Consider the following 27,573-nt stretch of genomic DNA (forward strand, 5'->3'; position numbering starts at 1 on the left):
GGAATAATGAAAAAGGCTAATAGTATTCATGTAGATTTCTGTTTCTAGTTCCTTAAAAACTGTGTTACAAATTAACGGCAAGACTGAAACTTTATATTTTGCTACGAATAAGGGATAGTGCATAGAGGTGCTGCCCACAAAGCAGCTCTGGAAAGTACATGTGACTCAAACCCTAAATTCCTTGGCTTAAAAGGAGAAAACAGTCTGCTCCTGCTCTTTACCAATAGCAGATTACTTCCTAGTGGCATGCTGAGAGAACATAAGAATGTGGCCATACTGGGTCAGATCAAGGTCCATCAAGCCCAGTATTCTGTCCTCTGACAGTGGCCAATGGCAGGTGCCCCAAAGGGAATGAACAGACAGGTTATCAAGTGATCCATTCCCAGTCACCCAATCCCAGCTTCTGGCAAACAGAGGCTAGGGACACCATTCCTGCCATCCTGGCTAATAGCCATTGATGGACCTATCTTCCATGAATCTATCTAGCTCCCTTTTGAACTCTGATATAGTAGTGGCCTTCACAACACCCTCTGGCAAGGAGTTCCAGAGGTTGACAGTGTGTTGCCCTTTTCCAATTCCAATATAACTTTTTTTGAGATGGGGCAACCACATCTGCACGCAGTATTCAAGGTGTGGGTGTACCATGGATTTATATAGAGGCAATATCTATCCCTTTGTTGATGATTCCCAACATTCTGTTCTTTTTGTTGATGGCTGCTGCACATTGAGTGGATGATTTCAGAGAACTATTCACAATGACTCCAAGATTTCTTTCTTGAGTGGTAACAGCTAATTTAGACCCCATCATTGTGTATGTATAGTTAGAATTATGTTTTCCAATGTGCATTACTTTGCATTTATCAACATTACATTTCATCTGCCATTTTGTTGCTCAGTTTTGTGAGATCCTTTTGTAGCTCTTAACTACCTTGAGTAGTTTTGTATCATCTGCAAATTTAGCCACCTCACTATTTATCTCTTTTTCCAGATAATTTATGAATATGTTAAATAGGACTGGGCCCAGTACAGATTCCTGGGGGACACCACTTTTTACCTTTCAGTAAATTGATTCCATTTATTCCTACTCTTTGTTTCCTATCTTTTAACCAGTTACAATCCATGAGAGAACCTTCCCTCTTATCCCATGCTTACTTATTTTGCTTAAGAGCCTTTGGTGAGGGACCTTGTCAAAGGCTTTCTGAAAATCAAAATACACTATATCCATTGGATCTCCTTTGTCTGCATGCTTGTTGACCCTCTCAGAGGACCGTTCAAGGGCTCCATCCACTCTCCATCCACCTGCGAAAGTAAGGATGAAGTAGCAGCCTCACAGAGTATGCTCTCTCCACATGTACAAACCAACAGTATGTCACAATCTTGCCCTAAAATTTATAAAGATTCTTGAAATGTAATTCATTATTCAGCTTCTCAGCAACCTAAGTAACTGCACATTGGACACCTTATGAAGCTTAATTAAACTGTTGCTAGCTGCAAGTCCAAAATCCAAGGAGTGTTAATATATTATCAAATGTATTATTTATTTCTGTAAGTTACAGCTTATATGAAATAGGAGAGATTTCCTATCAGAAGAGTACAGTTAGAAATCACAGGAGATTATCTCGATGCTCTGCTGAATTAGGTTAATGATCTGGTGTTTAGAAGCATCGGACTGAAGAACTTTGACAATAATTACCACACTGTCTCCTCTTACCATGGGTTTGAATCACCTATTCTCTCAGGGGCTCAGAGGGTCCACAGAATTAATTAGCGGAACATATAACCCTTCTTTCTAATTCACAGATGCAAAAATATCAGGTCAAATTTAATGCTGACATAAGGCAATGAATTTGTCTCCACTTAAGCCAGAGATAAATTTGGACAACTGACTAAAATGCTATTGTAATTTTGATTGATATGTTGTGTATGTGGCTGGTGACTGAGTGGAAGCCCAGGAACATATTCTTAAAGGAATTGAATGTATTTGGGGAGATGGAGGAGTTAAAACAGACATCTCTCTCATCAGGAAGACAAGGTGGGCGAGGTAATATCTTTTATTGGACCAAATTGTGACTGAGACAAGCTTTCGAGCCACACAGAGAAGAGATGTGTAGCTCAAAAGCTTGTCTCACTCACCAACAGAAGTTGGTCCAATAAAACATATTACCACACCCACCTTGTCTCTCTAATATCCTGGGACCAAGACAGATACAATTGCATGCATATCTCACAGCAGGTCAGACAGTGTTTCGTGAGAGAAACTGTTGGCTAGCTGAAGGTGTGAACACAGCTGCTTTGGTGTTCAGGAGTTCTGTGAGTTGTAAGTTTTGCTGTTGTTTTTACAGTTAATTACCTTTTGTGCTCAAAGCAATGACAGGATCTACATGCAGGAATAGGAACAGATACCCTGAACTTGCATCCACTTCTCTCTCAACAAGGAAACCCACTTCTGAGTGAAATCTTGGGCCTCCCAATGTCAGTGGAAAAAATCCAATTGATTTCAAAGGGGCCAGGATTTCACTCCTGGAGTGTAAATGTTTCCTTACAGCTTAGAAATCAGGACACCACATCAAAACATTATTAAATTCTATGCTGAAGCCTTCAGATAATAGCTGATCTAACAGGGAAACTCAGGGAAACTCAAGCCTAAATGTACATTTTTCAAAAGAAGTTTTAGGGGGAGCCAAAAAAGTCAAACCTCTGTAAAGAACTAATATAAGGATTGCAAATAATAACTTTCACGTCAGTCACTTCAGCTGTCTGAACAAAAAGATATTAGTAATTACTTCTGTACAAAATTTACAGCTCCTTGCTTCAGTTCTAACCAGGAAAGAGATTTTTTCCACAGCCTCCCCATTTTTATATCTTTCATTTCAAAATCAAAACTTGAATTACATATTTGCTAATATGAAGTACTCCGAGTGCCTTGTACTATCTGCTTACAAGATTAAGTTCTTTATCACCTCAAGTTAATCTTGATGAAGCACTGCAGCAAGTAGCATATAACAGAATTCTTTTTATTCTTCATGTGTGCTATTCCCTGTTCTGACTTTTCCAAGTATCACATACCCATTCATCTTTCTTGCCATCCTTGACACATTTAGCTAGTGCTTTAACGTCTTTCATTTTTGATCTGATCCTGGCCAATTTGAGTAATGTGAGCTGATTTTTTCCGTTTAATGTTTTCTGAAGCCACTCTGAACTCTCTTTTCTTCCACTCTTCCTGCCCATTTATTTGTTTTCTTTTGACAACTAAACTTACTTCCCTTGTTAAACAATTCTGTCCTCTTGTAAATTCAACCTTTGCCTTCTCCATTCCTGTTTGTTTTCTCAGAGTTATCTTAATTGTTCACGTATCAGAAGGGTAGCAGTGTTAGTCTGGAGCTATAAAAGTGGCAAAGAGTCCTGTGACATCTTATAGACTAACAGACGTATTGGAGAATAAGCTTTCGTGGGTGAATACCACATGCATTCTTACATTTCACAGTTTCCATCCTTTTTAAGATTCCATAATCAGCTTCCTTTAAAATACACAGAATTTTCATTTGAAGACTCTGTTATTTTTTTAGGCCAAAAAATTCTGTGACTCTGAATTATCTTTTCAGCACTTGTAACTCACTGCTACTCCGTTTTATTCTTCTGACAGATTCATTTGCTTCTTGGTTACCACAAATAGGCTTCCTGTGTCCTTTGTTGTGTTACCATTCCCAATCATTGTGTTTCCTCAATGAAAATTTTACTCTATAATGTGATGCAAATTCAGTTCCAGTGTTCAGCATTTTCTTCTATTCCCAAACAAACGACTATTAACCTTCATGTAATGGATAAAGATTTTAGTCATTTCAGCTGGAAATGGTCAAGTTGTAATAATTTACTTAATACTGCTCAAAGAGACAGATATTAAAATTTCACAATGCAAGACTGAACTTAATGCTTGCTGAAATTTAGGGATGCAAGGGAACTTGAGGTCATCTAATCCATCCACCTGTACTGGGGCAAGACCTACTATCTCTGAGAGGTCTTTCTCTAACCTGTTCTTAAAAAACCTCCAATGATGTGGATTCCACAACCTCCCTTGGTAATCTATTCCAATACTTAACTATCCTTATAGTTAGAATGTTTTCCCTAATATATAAACCTAAATCTCCCTTATTGCAGATTAAGCCCACTATTTCTTGTTCTACTTTCAGTGGTCATAAGAAGATAAGAATGGCCCTACTGGGTCAGGCCAAAGGTCCATCAAGCCCAGTATCCTGTCTTCTGACAGTGGCCAGTGCCAAGTGCCCCAGAGGGAATGAAGAGAACAGGTAACCATCAAGTGATTCATCCCGTCGCTCATTCCCAGCTTCTGGCAAACAGAGGCTAGGGACACCATTCCTGCCCATCTTGGATAATAGCCATTGACATGGAGACTTGGAGAACAATTGATCATCATCCTCTTTATAAAAGCCCTTCACATATTTGAAGACTGTTATCAGGTCCCTCTCGCAAGTCTTTTTTCTCAAGCCTAAACACGCCCAGTTTTTTTAACCTTTCCTCACAGCTTTTCTAAACCTTTTATCATTTTTGTTATTCTCCTCTGGACTCTCTAAAAAACAATTTGGACAAATTGCAAAGTGTGGTGCCCCAAAACTGAACTCAGTACTCCAGCTGGGGCCTCACCAATGCCAAGTAGAGTGGAACAATTATCTCCTATATCTTACATACAATAGTCCTGTTAATTACTCCGTAATTATATTAGTTTTCTTTGCAACTGCATTGCATTGTTGGCACATGTTCAGTTTGTGCAGGCCCATATTACGTGCCACTTGGAACTGGGGTACCACTGAGCCCGTCTGACCCACCAGCCCGGGTTTTCTTCATACTGTATTGCTGAGGCGAGCCAGCTAAGCCCTCCCTCAGGGTTCAGGCTGCACACACACACAGCTGCAGTTTTACACATAGATGCTGAGATCAGCTCTGCATGGGAAGACTCAGCTAAGGAATTGCCCAATACTCAAGTGCACATCTCCCTCTAAAGGGTACACCCAAAATTGTATAGTCTTGCACTGCACAGAAAATTGTACAGAATAAGCTTTTGAAATTTGCCCCCTCCCTCAATGTGGAGAGAGATATGCAACATCTTTTTGCCCCCCCTCCCAGTTATGAATTCCACATATTGGGTTTTAGACAAAACAAAAACAAGTTTATTAACTCCAAAAAATAGATTTTAATTGAGTATAAGGGGTAGCAAACAGATCAAAGCAGATTACATTTTTGTTTTATTTGGTGGGTAATCTAAGCATAAGATACTAAAGTAACTGGTTACAAGTAGTAATTTCTCGCCCTAAATGTTGTTTTAGGCAGATTGCAGAGATTCTTGAAAGCCATCTGCACTTGCCTGCAGCTTAAACCTTCAGATATTTCATTCACAGGTCAGACAACCTTCCAGCCTGGGCTCAGTCCTTCTCCCCTCATTCAGTCTTTGTTTCTTAGATGTTGATAGCAGTCATCTTGGGCAGGGATACCATGAAGAAGGACCCCTGATTATGTCATTCCCCTACCTTAAATAGGTTTTACATATGGTGGGAATCCTTTGTCTTCCAGTGTGATTCCCTTCCCCGGTCAGTGGAAAAATACTAATATTATCATGGCGTCCAGTATCAGGTGACTTGATCATGCGACCCTGCAGCCATAACTCAAAGGCTGTTTGTAGCATCACCAGGAAGACTTCTCAGTGGGTGATTAGTATCTTCATAAACCTATTGTTTTCCCTAATGGCTCTTCCTAGCGAGACAGCTAGATTGATTGAATTCTGCCTAGTGGGCTTTTCCCAGGTGTAAGCATATTTACAATAGATGCATAGACAATATTCCTAATGTCAGATACAAAAATGGTACATGCACATAAATATGATAATCATTCAGTAAATCATAACCTTTCCAGTGATCTCACATGCCTTATATTGCATGAAATACGTCATAATTATGCCAAACTCATATTATAATAATATTATCATGACGAATATAGGGTGTAATGCCACAATGGGCTTATTCTCAGATGACTCTAATGCAATCCCTGAGCACCATCCCATCCTGTGCACTGAATGAGGTACCTGGCACCGCAGCAGGCCCTGACTACCAAAATGAGCAACTGCAGGAACAGTCCTTGATACCTGCAGTCCTGTGCAAGACCATGCCCCGTACAGAAAAAATCTTCAAAGAATACAACTGCCAAATTAACAAATCTCTACTGAGCATCTGAAAATCACAATTTTTCAGAGTCTCATAACTGGGACAAATTTATGTGAACTTTCATGGCAGCAGCAAAAGGCAGATCTCTTGTACTTAGAGCAGCCCCCTTGCCAAATTTCAAATGATAGTAAGAATTTTTTTTAACATAGCCAAAACAATGTATTTTATCCAAACTTTGTTCTCAGAAACTACCGAATAGGTTTTGCTGAAACCTTTTCTTTAATTGAGCCTGAGGCTGATACCTTGCATAGATATTTTAAGCCTAAATGTGTCCTACAGTGCACATATGCTCAGTTCCTGAAGTATTTTGTAGCATCTGTAAGGGAAGAGTGCTAGTATATAAGTTACTGGCATATTAGGGAATCACTCAAAGAGGGCAGAGTAAAGGTTGTGATGTAGCACTGGTATATACCTTAAATTCCTCATTTTCAGATGTTTGATCATGGCTGGTAGGGCATGAGGCACCAGTGGCCAATTTTACCTCTGTGTTAAGGGAGGTTTGGGAGCAGTTAATTTCCTTATTTAAAAAAAAAATTCAGTACCCACCTATCCATAGTCCAGTTCTCTCCCTCCACTGCCTCTGGCTCCTTGGCAATGATTAATCTGGACACAGAAAACATTGCTGCATGTTAGTCCTTTCACTGCCCCTGCACTACTCCCTTGTGTCCCATCTCTTTGCTTGTCCAGAACAACTTAGTCTTCCCTTCTCAACCTTACAGGTCGAGGAGCTGGGAAGAGGACGCAGGAATAGTGCAGAGACTGACATGGAGTCACTGGGGGCATAGTTTGAATGTGCCACTGGAGGAGAAGGTGCCTAGCTTCCTCCACTTATAGTTCTGCTCTATTAGTACTTCTAAGCTCCCAGAGAGCAAAGGTTTCTTTGATGACAATCCTTTGTCAGGGGATCATGGAAAAACTATTTTGAAAACCCAATTCTTCATCAAAACTCTCAAAATCATGCCAAATCAACCTAATTTCCTTCTTTGTCAGGGTTACTGGCCTAGTGGATGGGGTGAGGCAGTAGACTTAATATATCTTTATTTTAATGAGACTTTCGACACTGTTCCACATGACACTTCCATAAGCAAACCAGGGAAATGTGATCTACATGGAATTGCTGTAAGGCAGGTGCACAGCTGATTGAAAGATCATACTCAAAGAGCAGTTATCAACGGTTCACTGTCAAACTGGGAGGGTGCATTTAGTGGGGTCAGGTACTATTCAATATTTCCATTAAATGACTGGGACAACAGAATGGAGAGTATGATTATAAAATCTGTGGACAACTCCAAACGGGGATGAGTTGCAAGCACTTTGGAGGCCAGAATTAGAATTCAAAAATGACCTTGACAAATTTGTCTGAAATCAAGAAGGTAAAATTCAATAAAGACAAGTGCAAAGTACCACACATAGGAAGGAAAAATCAAATGCACAACTGAAAATGGGGAATAACTGACTAGGTGGTAATATTACTGAAAAATATCAAGGTTTATAGTGGATCACAAATTGAATGCAAGTCAACAATGTGATGCTGTTGCAAAAAACAGCAAATATCATTCTGGAGTAATTAACAAAAGCATCATATGTAAAACATGGGAAGTAATTGTCCTGCTCTACTCAGCAATGATGAGGCCTCAGCTCAAGCACTGTGTCCAGTTCTGGGTGTCACACTTTAGGAAAGATGGGGACAAACGGGAGGGAGTGCAGAGGAGAGCAACAAATGTAATAAAGGGTTAGAAAATTCCACCTATGAAAATAGGGCATGTTTATTCTTAACAAAAGAACACCGAGAAGGGACTAATAATGGTCTTCAAATTTGATAAGGGCTGTTATAAAGAGGACTGTGATGAATTGTTCTCTATGTCCACTGAAAGTAGTACAAGAAGTAATTGGTTCAATCTGCAGCAACAGAGTTCTAGGTTAGATATTAGGAAAAACTTTCTAACTATAAAGGGTAATAAAACTCTGGAATACACTTCTAAAGTAGGTTGTGGGATCCCCATTACTGGAGGTTTTTAAGAACCAATTGGACAAATACCCATCAGGGATGGTCTAGGTTTACTTGGTCCTGTGTCAATCAGGGCTTCATGACCTCTACAGGTCCCTTCCAGCTCTTTGATTCTAAAATATTATTTAACTTTCATCAGAATTCTCAGAATGCTGCATTTTAGATTAAGGTTATTGTTGTCTGTGTTCTATAATTAACATGATTCATGAACAACAAAAACGGTCTATAATGGGGTTTCTAGATCCTACATATATATGATATTTAGATTTCTATTATGCTAAATGAAGTATCATCCATCCCAAAATCTGGGTGTCCTTGGCAATCTCCTTAAAAACACTAAAATAGAGAAACCCCAAAATTACTCCCAGATCTCAGTATCTTCAATATGCCTCCAAGGTTTCATTTGTCAGTACACAAGCTCATTTGAAGATGGATGCCCAAGTCTGGTAAGTGGGGGATATTTTAATTAACAGTAAATACATTTATATGTACCCAGGAAGAAGATATTTCATCAAGCCATGATCTGAAAGTCCACAACACACACAGTAAACCTCTAAACTATGAAGTTTTAAGATGAAATGGGGTTATCAAAGTAACTTGTGTTCTCTGAAATTTGAATGAATGGTTTCCAAAGAGCTACGGTGACCCTTCCTCTTGCTGCACAGAGTTCAAATTCTAAAGGTTCTGGAGGTAGAGAAGAGACAACAGGCAGTTAGAAGGGATGAGATGTTCATACCATCAATTAGCAAAATGTTGGGCTCAAAGACAGTGTGCACACACCCCTGAAAGTCAAAAAAGTTTCATGGCCAGGCATTCAACTCTTAAAATCTGGTTACATAGGGGCAGTGTCACAAAGGAGAAAAAAAAATTACTTAGCATGGTGCCTATAGTACTTTGTGAGGCACCCTGGAGTGGAATTGGACCACCTATCTAAACTGAAAGATGTTGAGTACCCAAGAATTCATAGTAAATCCACAACAAAATGTGTCAAACAAGTGCCCAAACAGTGTGTATAAGAGGGAGAGGTAAAGAGAAGAAATCAGAAGTTAAAACTGGCTTTGGGTTTTCAGCCAATGTATCAAATTTGCATTCTTTTTTTCTGAGAAAGACAAACAGCAGAAGATGAAGCAGCTGTCTTTGTTAGATGTTTTCCATTGCTCTGCCTCTTCTGATATTGAGGCTGAAAGCTAAGGATGGCAAGGAAGATTTCTGATACCACAACAGGAATGTTGAGGTGCTTCTCATCTGACATTACTGAAGGAGTTTCAGTGATCTTGTGGTGAACTTGATGTCTTTCATTCTCTCCTGAGGCTGAAAAAGCACCTCACCCGCAATGCAAATTTTCAACACAGGCCTGAGCTTTAGGAGAAAGGTTCACTTATATAAGCAAGGAGTACTACCTTAAAGAAACATCTGAGCCAGAATGTCTTAAGCCTCAAACTACCTCACAGAATGTTCTTGGTCACTTCTTGTTCCTCAATCACCAGCAATTTTTCTGAATTTTTCTGCTACTCAGGAAGGTGGTCATTTAGGGGGAGCATTGCTCCCAAAGATGAAACTGATGTCTGGCCATACAGAAAGTACACTTTCCTTCCCAAAATGTAAATATTTTGTCATGCTTATCTGATAGGAAGGTCTGACCTGTGCTGGAACTTCTCACCCTTTCATTGGTAACAGACTACCCAGGAATCAGGAGTATAGTAGGTTAGGAACCACAGGATGTAGTAACTTCTCAGATGTGCTTGGGATTGAGGATATTCTTAACAGAGCCCAGCAGTCTAACAGTAATGGGGCAAGGGAGTTTCTTTCTGTTAGGCTCTACAATGTTGAATAGCCATGAGTGTCTTTTCATGGACTGCTGATATTTCCAGTGCCAGAGCCTCTGTCTTATGTCCTAGCAACTCCTGGAACTGTCTTAAATAGTCTAGTGATGAATGAGCTGAAGGGTCCAAATCCTCAGAGAAAGTTGAAGTAGCAGCATTGTGATAACTGGGTCTTCAAATTTACCCTAATTGCGAGCTCAATTGTAAAAACTGAGTAAAGTTTATAAATAACCTACAATCACAAATTTTGATGGGAAAAAGGTACAAAATGGAGAAAGAAAGAGTGAATTAGTCCGCACAAAAAGGCCTACTGATATAATTCAAGGATTGTGTTAAGATCATACCTGTTAAATAAGACAGTGAGAGACCAAAAATCAGTGAACTAAAATTGGCCTACTAAAAGAGATCTTCACTATCATAGCTCTACGCAACCCATCTCTTGGTTCCCCAGGCCTTCGTCATTCTGATCCTGAGAAATATCTTCAACAGATTGGCCCATTGAGAGGGGCCCAGATGGCATTGCCATTTCTACTGGCTCCAGTTGAATCTCAGCCACCACCTGGGATGTGTGACTTTGCATATATCCTCTCCCCACACCATGTGTCTTTTTCCTTCCCCAATTTATTTCTTCTCTTTCCTATCCCTCTCCTTTTTCCTTCTGTCTAATAAGAGTCTGGCTTAGATGGTCAAGACTTTATATTTTGCAAGACTGATGAAAGCCTATGACCAGGAAGCAGCAACTGAAAGCAATATCCTAAACAGCACAATGCTGGTACAAGTTTTCCAAGTCTCCAAGTGGCTGATAAGACTGTGTACTGTGCCTGTGCTTCTCCAGCACTGAGGTTGCAAGTGAGAGTCAAAACCAGAAACTGTATTTTCTATTTTTGCTGTTCTTTTCTCTCCCCTTTTGTGTGTATTTTGTTTTGTCTTCCAAAAACAGGATCAGACTTTAACAGCAGCAGCGATGCCAGCTTCAGTCCATCTCAACTAATTTCTTTCCTTTTCCCCATAAGAACATAAAAGTTATTCCCCATCATTAATATCATCTAACAGATTGTTAAAAAGAGTGTTTTTCCTTCTAAAAACTCTCTCCAGCTAAAGGAAAAGGGAACTACGGATGTGTTAAAATGTTATATTTCAAATACTTTAACTGTTTTGCCTTCTTTTCTTTATCTTTAATAAACAGTTAAAATGATGTTTAATGGTGTCTTTGCCACAGTACTAAGCAGTCGGAGGTCTCTGCATACCATATCCTACACTTATTTAACACTATTTAATATTGGACTATGACAGGGTCTTAACATCTTTGACACTTTGAGCCCATATGTTCCATCTAAATACAACAGCAAAACTGTTCTTGCTGATCAGAAGAGGGGTTGTTACAAATTTTCCTCCCCTTCTTTTCCTCAAACAGGCAGACTAGAATACTGACAAATAGAAAGGACAAATATTAGCATTGGTCTGGAGGTGGGGAAAACAAACATCCTAGGTGTTCTGGGAGAGTCAGATGGATGAAGAAGAGAAGTAGGTTTTATTGTTGACCTTTGCCAAGACTTCAGACTTCAGCCAAGAGGCTGAAGAAACTGAGAAAGAGTTCCTTTTAGATCCTGACAGAATAAGACTACAAGGGCACTGAGGCACTCTGAGATGTTAGGTTCACAGCCAACCTGAAAAATTCACAGAACTGGGGCCCTGATTGAGACTCCAATACAATGTACAGCTCCAATGGGACTGGGCTCAACCTTCCCCAGAAAAGTGCATACTCAAGAATAAGACTATTTACTTTGATCATGGTGATAAAGGTCCTTAAAAAACTACAGATGGAGGAAAGGAACCAGGAATCTTAAGTATCAGGAACATTGATAAAGCTAAAAGAAAAGGAGTACTTGTGGCACCTTAGAGACTAACCAATTTATCTGAGCATAAGCTTTCGTGAGCTACAGCTCACTTCATCGGATGCATACTGTGGAAAGTATACTGTGCATCCGATGAAGTGAGCTGTAGCTCGCGAAAGCTTATGCTCAAATAAATTGGCTAGTCTCTAAGGTGCCACAAATACTCCTTTTCTTTATTGATAAAGCTGAAGCCATTGGCACTGGTGGTGCCACGGAAGGCAACTTAAGCTTTATGGTTCCTGGACCTTATGGTTATATCTCTTCCTCTTCAGGGACACTGTTGAGAACTCTGGTACTGAAGGCCCAACAGCACTTCTCTTTCTCTTGCCTTTGTGGAAGGCAGCTGAGAGAGAAACCAAAGCATCCTTGAAAAGAGAACCTGCTTGAGACTGAGCCCATGGTGCCAGAGAACTCTGTATTGACAGTCTCATGTTTTGACACTATCTTACTTGACACCAAGTGAGTACTCACATTGGCTTGCTTCAATTAAATTAATCTCTCCATTCCCAAGGGAATCCGCAGATCCAACACATCAATAGGTATCTGCTTTGTAGCTGGTAGCTTTGTAGCTGCTTTTAGATACCTGAGAAATTCCTGCCACCCTAGTGAAGGGATCCCTAGAAGCTGAATTTGGCCTTGGCACCAGTGAAATTGGCCCTGGATGGTTCACTTCTTTGAGCTGATGTTCTTGATGCCAATGAGACCTTAGTGCCTGTAGAAAACTTAGGTACTAGAGCCCTGGACCTCTATCTGGTACAAACTTCTTTGTTGCCAGGGGTCATCCGCAACTTGCCTGTCTTTGAAGCTGAAGATAACCTGCTATCTCTATTCATAGGAACAGGCAGCTCAATTGATGTTGGATCCAGGGACTGGACTTATAAACCTCTTTAGTGAAGAAGGCATGGATTTCCAGAGCCTCTGATTGCAGGCTCAATATGTGTAGGCCCGCTACTCAAGCACAGTGAGAACAAGCAGCATGTATACATACACACACACACACACCCCCACCCACCACTGTCACAGAGTGACTGGTCCCTTTAGGGGGAGAGAGACCTCAGGGAGGAGGGGCTGTCTGGCTCCAAACCTCTCTGATGGGCAGTTAGTCATCAGCCCTTCTTAGACTCTGCAGATTCCGTCTCTCTCCTTGAGGTCAGGGAGTTGTACAGGCCCCCCTGTGGGCCTGTGTTTGCTAGATTCTGAGGCCATTCCTCTAGCAGCTTCCCTATCTGCTTTCTTCTTGAGCCTTTTCAGCAGCAGCTGTCCTCTCTCAGCTTCCCCAGTTGCTATCTCTCCCTTTATAGTGCACAGATATCTTCCCTTAAGCCCAATTGAACAGCAGGTAATCAGTTGCAAGTGCACTAGAACCCATTCCCTCTTAAAGGGGACAATCATCCTGTGGTAGCCAGCCTCTGGTAACAAGTGATAGATTTGATACATACCACTTAAATCTGTCCCAATACTTGAAGGCCTGATCAGCCATGTCTAGATGATCTGAGTACCTAGGTCCAGAACAAAAACTAAATGTCCAACAGTGCAAATGACCTAAAATTTACTAACTATACAACACACTAGAAATGAATGGCACTTTGGCTCAAAATCTCTCAGAATGGCTCTGGGCATAGAAGGTCCCTGCAACTGGCCTTTGAAAGGAAGCAACTCAAGTGGTTGGGACCACACAACCATTTTATAATCAGATACTAACTATTTGCTACTACATGAGGGCATTTGTGTTCCCCAGTGGGCACTGCTTTCCAGATGGCTTCTAAAGATCATTCTGGAAAAAGAAACAAGCAGAGGTCACCTTGAAATAGTAGTAATATTCACACACACAAAAATACTGGCTATTAATAGGTTTGGAAGTATAAGAATATAACACTACACATTATAAACTAATTATATCAAAGTAAAAAACCCTGAAACATACCACAATATACATAATATACACAGACAAAAGAGGTACTACTAGAAGGACAAAAATGGGAAAAGGCAAAGGCGAGTTTGAACTTTCAATTGGGCAAAGAGCCCTAGATATAGATAGGTTGCCTTTAAACTCTTTGTTACAAAATTTCGAGGCAGTAATATTACGTAAAATTATGCAAATAACTTCAGGTAGCTGCCCTACAAATCTCAAGAGATGGAACTGACCTGAGGCTGACTATTGTTACTGCCGCAGCTTTGATTGAATGAACTTTAATTTGACCCTCCAGTGACAATCCTGCCAGTGAATAACAATGAGAAGTGCACAAAGACAACCATTTCTGAATAACTGTCTTGGACAGAAGCTGATCAAATGCATTGGTGTCACAAGAAAGCACATCCAACAAAGACGGACTTTCAAAAGCCTTATTTTCTTCTAGATTAAAAGTCTTGGATTTTCAAATCTAGGAATGTACCGAGGTTAGTTTGACAACAACAAATGACAGCTGATTTAGTCAGAGTGAATTTTTACAATCCCATGAGGAAAAAATATTAGAAATTAGTATGACAAAGCTCTGTCCTTGCCTCCGTGGGTCCCGCGTTTCTTAGTGGATTTCGCTAGCCTCAGAGGCTCACTGTGACCCTCTATGTAACCCTTCTTTCTCTCGAGACAAGGGTCACAGTCTTCTGAGCCATTTTCATCATAAGCCAGCAAGGGCGGTGAGGAGAAGTTATCCTTCCTTGCACAGTCTCTGTTGTCTCCCAGTCTCAGTGATTAATCAGGGGGCAAAGGTGGGGGGAGGGGAGCCCGGGCCCACCCTCTACTCCGGGCTCCAGCCCAGGGACCCTAATAGTATCAGCTAGGGTAGCTGACCTTTTAGAAACATGACATGTACAATTCCCTGGGCTACTTCCCCCACAGTAGCCCTTACTTCCTCAAGCTCCACTTCACCCTTACCTCAGGGCCTCCTTCCTTGTGCCTGATATGGTGTGTACTACTCAGCCTCTCCAACAGCGCAACTTCCTTCCACAGCTCCTGACATGCACACCCACCTGACTGACTGGGAGGCTTTTAACTAGTTTCAGCCAGCCCCTGATTGGCTTCAGGTGTCCCAATCAACCTAGCATTCTCCCTGCCTTCTGGAAAGTTCTTAATTGGCCCCAGGTGTCTTAATTGACCTGGAGCAGCTTCCATTTCACTTAACTGGGTACCAGGGATTTGTTTAGCCTGGAGCTAATATATCTATCTCCCACTACTTTTCTTTAGCCATCTGGCCTTGCCCCATCACATAAGGTAACTAAGATATAAAATTTCCCATATGGTGGGTCAGTCATTATACCCCTCTATTTTTGTAAAATGTGTTCCTGCCATCAGGAAATATATATTAAATGTTTTATTGTTTATACTAGAATAGAAAACTAATACAATATTACCATTTCTCATCAAAACACACTTATCAAATGGGTGATAGTACTGACCAAGTAGTGAGATACCATCTGAATGGAAACAGAAAGTTGAAAGAGTCAGGTATGTAATTGTGAAACCACTCTTTCAATAAAGATAATGGTTTTGAGTGAGAGACAGTGAAGAGAGCACTTGGATAAGGGTTCAAATGGAGGGTCCCTAGAAGAATTACATTAAGGTCTTAGGATGTCAGAGGCTTCTGCATAGAGTGATAAACATGAACCACATCTTTTAAAAACTGTGACACAGTGGAATTCATGAACACTGTAGGTTTGAACAGGAGGGTGGCAAGTTGAAATGGCAGTTAAATGTAAATGTACTGACAGACCTGCTAGAAGCCTGATAGTTCAAGCTGAGGAAGTAAATGTGCCACTGACAGCATAGCCAGCAGGTGGATGAAGAAATGGCTAAAATAACACGAATAAATGGGCCCCAACTCCTAGTGTACTCTTCTATCAGTTCTACGACACTGGTGGGGAGTTCAGTCAACAAGAGGCTGTCCTGAGACCAAGGGATGAGAAAAGCATCCTAGAGGGACCCTGAGCTGGTACCTGTTCTGGAGCAGAAAAGGATGCATTTGTTCTTGCTGGTGGCTAATAGGCCTGTCACAAGGGAGCCTCATCTGTGGAATACAGGCTTGAGAATAGATTACTTCAGCAACCACTTGTGGTTGGTAGAGTACCTGCCTGCTGAGGTAATTCACAAGATAGTTGTTTGGTCCTCATAGGTGAAGGGCCATGGGAGTTATCCTATCAAGATGGCACCATTTTTGTTGCTTCTTGACAGGCACCCGCTGCCTCTTGATAGAACATGTTGCAGTGCTGTGGTCTGCCAGTATCTGCACTGTGATTCTTTTCAGGAGCAGCAGGAAGGCTCTGCAGGCCAGTCAAATTGTCTGGAGTTCCAGCACACTGATATGGAGCAACAACCTTTTCCAGAACCACATGCCTTGAATTTGTAGGTGCTTTAGATTGGGTCTCCAATCTGCTGTCGACACATCTGTAATCAGTGTCACAATGGGAAATGGGGTACAAAACTGTACACCTTTGCAGCCCATCTGTGGGTTTGTCCATCTATCCAGGGAAGATAATTCAGGAGCTGAGTGTCTATGATGTCTGGGTTGATAAACAGATCTCAGCCAGATTTGGAAAGGACACATCTGGCAAGAGGTATCACATAAGTGCATGATACCATGTGATATAATAGTTTGAGCCAGAGTCTTACTGTTGCCAGGATTCTCATATATGGATAGTCTGAAATCATTTCTAGAGAGAGGAATGCCTTTACCAACTTGGAATCCAGAAAAAACCCTTTATTCTATGGGCTAAGAAGGAGTGAGGGATGGCTTGAAATTCATTCTCAGTCTTAAGGAGTGGAACAGGTTGAGGACTGTGAATATTTCCTGTGGGATTTCCCTCTCAGAAGCCACTTGTCCATATATGGGTACACATGTATTCCTTCCTGTCTCAGACAGGCTGCTACCGCTGACATGCGTTTTGTGAATACCCTCAGAGCTGTAGACAGGTCGGAAAGTAGAATCCTGTATTGACAGTGGTCATGTCCCACTATAAAACAGATATTTTCTGTAGGCTAGATGAATTGCTATATGAAAGTAAGCTTTCTGAAGGTCAAGGTTCAGGGAAAGGATTAGAATCAAATAGAACAGCCTTTGGTAATTTCTAATATCCATCAATATGAAGTAATTTTAAAACCATGCCAGAGAAAAATGGAAAAGCAGCAATGAAAAAGAGACAAGGATGGTCTACTGGGATTGGTCCACAGCTCTTGACTAGAATGTCAAACCTCCTACTCAGAAGATGATGCAGAGTGATGGTAATAGAAGAGGGAGGGAAAGTGAGACTTCCCCTTTAGCAGTACAATGAGAAGGCTTCTGTTGCTGAAAGAAAGAAGTTTGCTGACTGAATTGTCCCTGGTAGCAGATGCATAAATCTCAGTGTATCCCCTTTAGGTAGTGTAATGATTCGTGTGTGTGTGTGAGCTTTGAAAGGAAGATCTTAGATAATCATTTGGAGTTCTTTGGTAATCCTTGAGGACTGTAATCAGGATGATCTTTATCATGGTGATAGCTGTAGTCATGGAATGGGCTGCTGTATGAGAGGCACCGAGGGCTGCTTGGAGCAAAGTTGCACTGTTAGTTGTCACTCTGAAATGATGGATCTCTGATCAACCCTTGCGTACTGTGGGAGCTTCTCAAATGGTGCTACTTTGTCCTAGGTCAGGTCGTCATACCGAGTGACTAGCTGGATATTAGAGTTGAAGAGATGCTAAGGAATAGGCCTTTCTGCCTGTGCAGTCAAGACTCTTGAGAGCGTTGTTACTAGAAGTGGTTTTACATGGCCTTGTCTTCTTGGATTTCTCCTGTTCTGCATTTTCCACTAGAGACACAAGAGTCACATACGATTAGAAGTATTCAAATCTTTTTTGAAGGACTTGGTGTATTTTCTCTGCTCATTTTGATATTGGAGGTACAGAAGCTGGAGTCTGCCATATGCCTTTTGCAGACTCTTAAGACTACTTATTGGCACTGCCAATTTGTCTGGGAAATTAGAACTGGTAATGTTAAATAATGTATGTGCTTTCTCCTTAACAAAGATAATTCCAGAGTGCCTGCTAGACTTCCTAGCAACTCCTGAAAAGTCCTGAAATCATCAGGAGGTGGCACTGGAGCAGATATCACTGCCTCACTTGGTGAGGAAGACGACACATCTTTAGGTGTAGTCAGCCAGAAGAGGTTAAAAAGTTTCCTGTGGATCCTGGAGAGAGTCCTCTTCTGATTTTTCCTCCTGACCCTGTGCCTTTTCCTCAAGTTGTTTTCTCCACCATTCCCTTGGGAAGTCTACTTCCCTGAGTGGTCTAATAAGAGATATAACTGGTGAGGGGGATCTAGGTTGTTTGTGGGAAGAGAGCAGCTCCTAGAGGATCTATAAGGGGCTCCAGAATGCCTAGTAAGGATACTGTTGTAAACTAATGAGAAGATTGAGAGGTGCCAAGGGATATCAGTGTGACTTGGAGGTGTTTAGGAGCTCTGGCCTGGAAACCTCCAGGAATTGATCTACTTGGGGAACCCCTGGAAAGAGAAAGTCACCTTGGCACTGAGTGGTAGTCACAAGAAAGGAAAGATTTTAAACTATTTAGGGCTGCCAACAGGACAGAAATTTCTCACTAAATGAAATTCACTAAATTAGGAGTTACAGACTGAGTCAATGAAAGGGCACTACGGCATAGCAGGCAGACAATACCGCGTTCCATTTCACTGCCATGAGTAGTAAAAGAGAATTGAGAGGTAGTCAAGGCAACTAGAACTTTCACTTACTGTTGATCAGTCTCTGTTAACTGTTCATTCTGATATTGTTTCTATGTAACAGTAGAAATTAGGGAGGGACAAACCTGTTTAGAAAAAAAAGTCCACCATCCACAGCTTCTACAACCAATCCTTTTCTGAAGTTCAGATATCTTCACGTTTTAAATTTATTATTATTTTTGGTTCACACAGTCACTTTCTGGTTTCATCCTAAATACCACAAGCAACATTGTTATTGCAGTATATCTAAATCAGCCAAAGACACAGGTTGAAATTTTATTGGAAAGTTTCTTATTGTATGGTGCCGAAGCCTTTTCAACAGTAAGTCCTTCGTAACTGTTAATATCTTTCCTGGAAGACAGAGGTATAACCTCCCAATAACAATGCATCATGTGCCCACTCTTTCTTCATTCATATACCTCCTGAAAAGGCATTTTGTGAAGTCAACAAATACTAACTTATTGGCAAAACCTGTCTCCACCCTACTATTGGAGAAAAACGTAAGTTTAAGTTAGTATCAACTGCTAAACCTTTGTGTGTGTTGCCTATCTTGCTAGACTGTAAACTCATCAAGGCAGGAACACTGTGATCCTTTACGGTATAATTTGTAAAATAGTAAAATAATAGTAAAATAATAGTAAAATAAAAATGTATGTATTTGTTTATGTACTTAAAAAAATAAATGTGTGATTTGGGGAGTTGATTCAAATGAGTTAGTTAGCCTAAATGGGGCCTACATAGCCCCAAAGCATAAATGAACAAAGATGATAAAAAAAGATAGCAGTGTCTGCAGAGCTGTTTACAGGGTCAGCAACATGCACCATGTAAGATCACAGCAACTCTTAAAATCCAGTGTTTTGGGCTCTATTTTCTTTTACATTATTTATAGTAGGGATGGGTCAGACACTTCGTCACAGAGGTGGGGTGCTCTCCTTAGTATGTTTTAATTGGGTGCTGTTAACAAGTTCTAGATCCAAGCAAAGTAAAAGATTTCTTAAGTAAATGTTGCTTCCACACACACACACACACAAATAGCCAGCCAAATTATGGCAGGCACTATACCAAGGAAAAGAATGCAAGGAACTCTTCTCAGTCAGTGCACCTATTTGGGGGTTAGCCATAATTTGACTTGAAGATGTTGGGAACCACAGCTAACATTGCTGGCAGTACAAGCAGCACCTGAGAAGGCATGGCTGAGAAGGGTGGGACTGTGGCCTCATATTCACTGCATACCAGCACAACTCGGGGGTGGGGGAGGAGGGAAGTAGGAGAAAGAGGTGAGAGGGGAAGTCTAGCTGTCCCTCTTCAAAGGCACAACAACAACTGTTTGCCAGCACATCTTGAATGCACTAAGTCTGCCTTTCAAGGACGTATGCCTCCAGATACAACTGTTCAGGTGGTGCACCTTCTACCTATCCTTAGTACTATACCGCTTCTCAACCACAATTTTGCTTTAAGTGAACAGATATTAATAGTATTTTCACAAGCATATCAAACGGCAAAGGTTTACACCAAGTGCTATGTCACACAGAAAGGATAGATGAATGCCAGAGCAACCTATTTATTTATTACAATCTTACATTATAAAAACATAACATGAAGAAGCAGACCAGACTTTTTGTTTTATTTCTGTAAACAAACCTAGCAAAAAGATGAGGTAGGCCCACAGTAGTTAGGCTGAGGTCAGGAGAATAATTGTAAATTACTTTCAAATTAGCAGCATCTGAAATATCATCATCAATAAAACTTCAAGCCTGCACTTTTACACATATCACCTATAACTCTTCCAGTTTCTCCTGGTGGTTCTTGTTTTAATCCAGGGAAAGATAAATCCCTGTCAGCTGTTTTTCCTACAAGCTGCAAGGGACAATAGTATCTCTCTTTTAATTCTATTTTTAAATACTTGGGAGGTACTCAGATATTGTGGTGAAAGGGGCCAGATTCGATAACCAGTCCCTTGCATGATACTGCTTTGGTGGCTGATTTGGAGGAAGCATCTTGCAGTCTTGTAAGATCTGAAGGCCCATCATAATTTGCCAGTAAAAATTAAAACAAAAATTCACTGACTGTGAGCAATGGTAAATGGTACATAACAAATGTAACACTGGCAAAACATGCACTGATACATCTCATTTTTTGATTCATGCAATAGGAATGGTAAAGCATTCTTCAATTTCTTTTGTAATGATATGAAGAACAAACAAGCTTGAGATGTATATTGATATTAACAGGAGCAATATGGAGAACATGGTGGGTGACTCTTACAATGTCAGGGAACATGTGCCTTTTATTGATGATGGTAACAAAACCAATAGTTTAGAGATATGGCATACTAACAACAGCAACACAAACTGACTAAGCAAAAAGCAGTGAGAAGAACATATGGTGAAAACAGGTGCTAAAAAGAAACCAAAGATCAGTTTGCCAAAAGCTGAAAAGAAAAAAAATGTTCTGCTTCTTCTGATGCTAATATCACAGCTTGTACCTTAACACTGCTTATATATTAGTCCATGTATGAGTAAAATCATCTGTTACGTCACCAGAATCAGGGAGCTCTCTTCAAAAGGTATCCATTAGCTGTTTGGAATCACTGTTCTCAGAACACTGAGGATCCATGCCACGTAGTCTTGTTCATTTCAAATTGCTAGGTAAAGTAAGAAATTTTGGTAACCGGGACACCACAGTAATGAGGAAACATTTTCACACACATGTTGGGCTTGTGCTTCTTCAGAAGAGCTATGCTATGATTACTGATTAGCAGCACCTCAGACTTGAAATGAAACAAACAGGTAGATGGCAAAGAAGTAGTTTTTCTGGTTTGCGTCAGGCTAGACTCAGTTTTATCTAAACTATATGTCTATCATCAGCAAACATCGCACCAGCCAGAAATACATCACCAGGCAATAGCAATAAAGGACATGAAAAAACTAAACACATATTCTTACAAAACACTAAAGAAAAATCAACCCATCACAATATTCATAACCGAGAAAGCAACAAAAATGATTGCCCTTCCAATGCTGATTTGTACAGCATATTGGTATTTCCCATGCAGAAAATTCTTTCTGAGCAGTATGGTGTCCTGTCCTTATGATAACTTAGTAAAAACAAGAGTAACAAATTCTCCTACTGAGATGTAGAAAGCAGCCAAATGAATACGTAGCTTTTGCTATCAACACAGTAGGTTAGCAATCAATCTGGAGGAGTTATAAACTTCTAAATCTGGCAGCAGCAGCTCTTACTCCATGACCATCATTAAGTAGTAAGATCATATAATACAAAAGTGTCTGAATTCCAAATAGCCCATTTCAGCTCAAACACTGCTAGAGAATTTTTAAAAAGCATCCGGAATGTCTAATAGTGGTTGTGAAGCCAAAGGCCTCTTTAATCATGGGTTTATTCATTATTAAGATTTGGGAGGCAAGTTCACTTTCACCGTCCTTGTATTTCATAAAGCAGTATTCACTTATCCCCACCTCTGACCTTCTAAGATATGGTTAGTTAATCCACAGCACTGGAAAATAAACTTCTTTTGCAACTGTTCCTGTTAACCAACAACCTCTTACAGCAACAGAGCAGAAGTTACAACATGCACCATCCATTTATAGATAAGTGGTAAACCATTTAAGAGATATTATCCAAAATGGAACATATAACAAGTCTTATATCCTGTCTCAGCATGGGGTGGGGATGGACTACATGACCTCTTGAATTCCTTCCAGCCCTACATCTCTATGGTTATATGGAAAATATCTAAACAATGTGGCTAAATGGAATTTAATTTATAAATTAAAATTATATTTTCAAATGCAAACTTGCATAAACCTAAAACTAATCCCCCTCCCCGAAATCTTGGTTGGCTCTAGTATTTTTAATTTTAGAAGACAATGTTATGCTTAGCTATGGTCCTTAAATTGTGCAACATTGTATTAACTGTAGTAATGCTAAAAGAAAAGGAGTACTAGTGGCACCTTAGAGACTAACCAATTTATTTGAGCATAAGCTTTCCAGCTACAGCTACGGATGCCGATGAAGTGAGCTGTAGCTCATGAAAGCTTATGCTCAAATAAATTGGTTAGTCTCTAAGGTGCCACTAGTACTCCTTTTCTTTTTGTGAATACAGACTAACACGGCTGCTACTCTGAAACCTGTAGTAATGCTAATATTTTGTTATATTTCCTACCTTACCCACCTGCTCTAAGACACAGCCCACACACGCTATAGGGTCACAACTCACTTCCCCTCATGGACTTTGATTTTGTTAATAAACAAATGCACCATAAGTCAACATAAAGTCCAGTCGAAGCCTTTATTTTTAGGCATCATACTCAAAATTCCTGTATCAGGACAGCCCAGGTGAAAAGGCTATTTCTTCTTCTTGTATTCCATCAAAGTGAAGATGGCTTTATCCCCACTCCAAGACAGTCCATTAACTTTTACCCGTCTTAGGAACATAGGAGTGGAAGACTTCCTGGATCATCCAGTCTGATACTATCACAGGCAACCACAATATACAATTCCAATCATAAACTTATCAAGCTCCATCTTACTACTCGTTAGGATGTTTGTTCCCCTACACCATTGGAAGGCTGTTCCAGAACCTTAGCCCATTGTGGAGTTTGTTGGCTATAATTACAATTCAGAATAAATACAATGGCCTAAAATTCAGTTTTTAAAGTAAAAATATTCAACTACAGGAGAAGTCCGTAAAAAAAAAAAGTTTGCCCTGTCTAAAAAGTTGAGATGAAGGATGTTCCTTGTCAAAACCTTGTTTTAAGTTATCCTACCCTAAATGATCAAAAATATAAACTGAAACTAGTGGAGTGTAATGGAAATGTATATAACCTCAGCTCCTACTATTATGAAGGATAAGAAAGAAACTTATTGCATGATCTAGTATTTACAGTAAAAGAATACTTTAAATAGAATAACAATTTATTTTTAGGCAACAGCAAAAATACAGTAATTCAGAGTTATGACTTCACAAACACCTTTTAATTAAAAAATATGTCACATCAGTGTATCATGTTGTACTGGACATATTTACAATCCATTTTTATTTTTTTCAGTTCCAAATGTAACCACATTGAGCAGCATCTATGTTTTAAAATATCAGATTTATAAAATATTGATAGCGTAAATGAATGTTTTAAAAGTTATATTTCTCTAGTAAAGTACAAAAATAGCTGTTAAAATCAATAGATAAAACAAAAAAAAATAAAGAAACTATGAACTAGGTTATAACTGAGATGTTATCAAGGCTGTAAATATATCTCAAGATTTCTAGTGACATAATACACTCTAGATGCTCTTTCCCAGTTATTTCACAGAACCTCTCACTGTATCCGTGGCGTTGAAATTCAGAGTTACCTATCATTTAGTCTATAAATACAGCTCAGATGACTAAGGCTGAAATGTGCTAAGATGCAGTAATGTTTCAAATTCATACATGAAACACTTTAGAATCTTCCCTCAGGCACTCACTGCTGCAGCTCCTGCTGTTCTGTTACCCACAATTCCTCCATTTACCTGCTCGTTGGGCTGCCTCAGCCCTGGTCAGGAAATGGTGAAGCTGATCCAGCTTATCAGGCTGCTCCTCCAGGGACTTCTGCTGCCATATGGCTGACCCAGGCCCTGAAGCCTCCCTCAAGGCATTCCACTTCTGTATCAGAGTGAAGAGCTCAGAGAAGGACTTGTGATAACCCTGTCGCAGCATGTCTATGCAGATGTTCTTCTTGTATGAACTCCTGTAACTGGGAATAAGAAATACTGATTTTAATCCTTTAAATCTGTATTTATGTTCTCTACAATCCTCCCCCCCCCATAATTAAAGATACTACAATGGTTTTCAAATGCAGACTTCAGAAACAACAAAGGAGAGGTAATATTTGAATCATTTAATCACAGGATTTTTTACAGAATGGTTTTTAACTAAACCCTATACTATAGAACAGAATATAGCAATAGTGGTAATCTATAAGTACTTTTACTGGAACTGCATTATAAAATATGCTGGTGTTCCTCAACTGAAATCAATCAGGACAGTCAACTGAGTTAATCTACATAGGGGAAAAAATAAGCACATACTTCATATCAAAACAATGTACATGTTAAATAGTTTTACTGGAGGTAATGGTGGATTGGTATTTGTTAGAAACAGAATCATTACATATTATTTTGCCTCTGTTCAGTGTCTGACTTCATCTGGGACTAGCTAGTGATACAGAAGTTTCATAGTTTCTGCCTAATTTTAAAAGCAAATGACATGTCCACAGAGATACAATGAAGAATTTATATCAAAGTTATTCCACTGATAAACATGGGCAAGATATACATATTAAAAAAAGAGATGCATAATTAAATATTTTCAAGAGGTAATACATCTTTTGAGACATTATTTATGGACATAATCCAAATACTTCTTTCAAGTGGCATGAAACAATCTAGGGCCCAGAATTAACAGTTTCCAGGATTGGGCCTCTAGTAAAATTCCATCTCTATCCCACTAAAATGACAAAGCTCTAGCTTTTGTATTATGCTACTGATATTCCCAAACAATTTTTCCCATTAAAAGACTATCTTTTTTACTACAAAATTTTCAGAGCCTATAAAAGAAAATAAGGAATTCTGAAAACTGATGTTTACTGTACATTTAACAGGTTTTGAGTGAGGTTCATGTTAAACAATTTAAAAATAAGACTAATTCTAGCCTAGGAACAACTCTTCTTTCTTGCCATTTCCCTATTCAGTATTGGCAACTTTTATAGCCTTCTTCCAAAACTCATGACTAAGGCTACGTTTTAGTCACAGATATTTTTAGTAGAAGTCATGGACAGGTCACAGGCAGTAAACAAAAATTCATGGCCGGTGACCTATACATGACTTCTACTATATACCCCTGACTAAATCTTGGGTTCCTTGAGGGGTGGGGTGGCCAGGGAGTGCTGTGGGTGCTCGGGGGGGAAGAGGTGCGACAGCGCACGTCCGTGACCTTGGCTGGTGCTGGGGGGGATGGGCCGGGGGGGAGTGTGTGGCCCGGGACGCCCACTGCTGCTCGGGGAAGGGGGAGCAGCCCAGGACGCCCGCTGCTGCTGGGGGAAGGGGCGGCTCAGCGGCACGAGACCCCTGCTGCTGCTGGTGGGGGGGCCGCCGGGCCAGCTACATCTGCCGCTGTAGAAGTCACGGAGGTCCCGGAAAGCCATGGAATCTGTGACTTGTGAGGACTTGCAGCCTTACTCATGACTGTATGCCAAGCTGTCATACAGATAGTTATACTGTGTCTTTGGTCTCCCTGTTGGTCGCCTTCCACTGACAATCATTGCAACAGCCATCCTACTAACATAGCTCATACCAACCTACCTCAACTTGTCTCCAACTGGAGCAACCTGCAGTATGCCCCTTACAACCTCATTTCATTTCTCAACAAGGAGTGTCCAATCAATCATTTGACCATTACAACATCTTCATTTCCATAGTGGAAAGCATACGGATTTCCTTTTTGTGGCTGGTCCAGTCTCTGTTCCATTCATTACTACTGTAGTTATTTTCCAGTTCTATACTAATGAAAATTATGTAAACACCTTTTTATTTAAGTCAAAATGGAGCAGGCAAGTTTTAAAATAAGTTTTAAGTGTCAATGATCTGTGCTGTTTATATTCCATTAACACAATAAAAATAAAAGCCATTAATAAAGGATCTGTTCTTCCACTGATGCATACTGATCCTGCATAAGTAATTCACCTATGCTTGTGGAGAGTAATTGGGGGGTGGGAGGAAATCCCACTGACTTCAATAACAGTGAACGCTAAATTAGTATAATTGAGCGTAGTGAAAGCTTTGAGGGAAGAGGGGGGAAGAGTAGTGAATGTTAAAAGTAATTTAGGAAGCGGAGATAAAATAACTAGCCATCATTTAACAAATATATAAAATATATTTGTAACTAGTCAAAACATTATTCAGTTCAATTGTAGGTTCCATCATAATTATTTGAAAATTATACTAGTATTTATAGAGTAGCATAAAATTGACGCAGCCAAGTGTGCTAATCTCGTTAGACAAATGCATTTTACTTAAGGTCAAAGCACATTTTCTCAAATGAGAAGTATCATTTGCAAACTAATACATTTACATGCAGGATGAAGACAGTGGTGTAACTACAATTTGTGTCACCAATTTTCTAGCAAAAGGCTATGCCAATTAACTAAAAGAAAAGAAACTAAATTACAGCTGGAGTGACCTCACTGTACTTAATATTTAGTTTTTCTCAGGGGAAGATAATTGTATAACTGTATATTGTACCAATAACAAGCCTACCTACAGTAATAACATTTCAACTACAGTATAATAAAAAAGAGCTAGTTTATCTGACAAAGTTACACTTAAAGGACAGAAATTACTGCATGGAGCAGCATAACACTTTTGCCTCTTTAAATTACTGTAAAGTATTTATAAACCACAAGTGATGAATCATGCATGAGTTATAATGGCCTTAAATTCACATTGTGGGGATACATTTTATGAATGTAATCTAAGGGATCATTTGACAATTATACTGAAATTCTTTCAATTATCAACAGGATTCCTGTTGAAAATGTCAGTGTTCTGTAGTAAAGCATGTTAGTTTTTAACATGCATGTAGTGGAGACAAGGAAGGTAATCTTCGGATTACATTTTAAGATGAATTAAAGATCCCTACCAACATTATTGTTTATATCCAAGCATATGTTTCATTATAACATTATGTAGTGCACAGGAACAAACAGAGATACTAAATCAAATTGATCATGTTTTCAATAATTGACCATTAGTTATCAATTGAAATAAAATATCCTGCACACAGTTCAGTGATTTTTTAAAACTACTTGTGAACTTTTACCTGAATAGTCTGCTTTTTTTTTTTAAACAAACAAATTT

The 27,573-nt window shown here is 39.8% G+C and overlaps 1 protein-coding gene across 1 annotated transcript in view; it reads right to left on the reverse strand.

Annotated features, from left to right (window-relative positions):
* The window catches only part of TTC29 (tetratricopeptide repeat domain 29), a 359,710-nt gene that overhangs the window by 132,138 nt on the left and 199,999 nt on the right, over window positions 1-27,573 (reverse strand). Inside the window, exon 4 of the mRNA XM_073341296.2 lies at window positions 24,190-24,413. Coding sequence (XP_073197397.1) covers window positions 24,190-24,413 — 224 coding nt within the window. The remainder of the gene's footprint in view (window positions 1-24,189; window positions 24,414-27,573) is intronic.

Source organism: Lepidochelys kempii, chromosome 4 (genome assembly GCF_965140285.1).
Source record: "Lepidochelys kempii isolate rLepKem1 chromosome 4, rLepKem1.hap1, whole genome shotgun sequence".
NCBI classification, from domain to species: Eukaryota; Metazoa; Chordata; order Testudines; family Cheloniidae; genus Lepidochelys; species Lepidochelys kempii.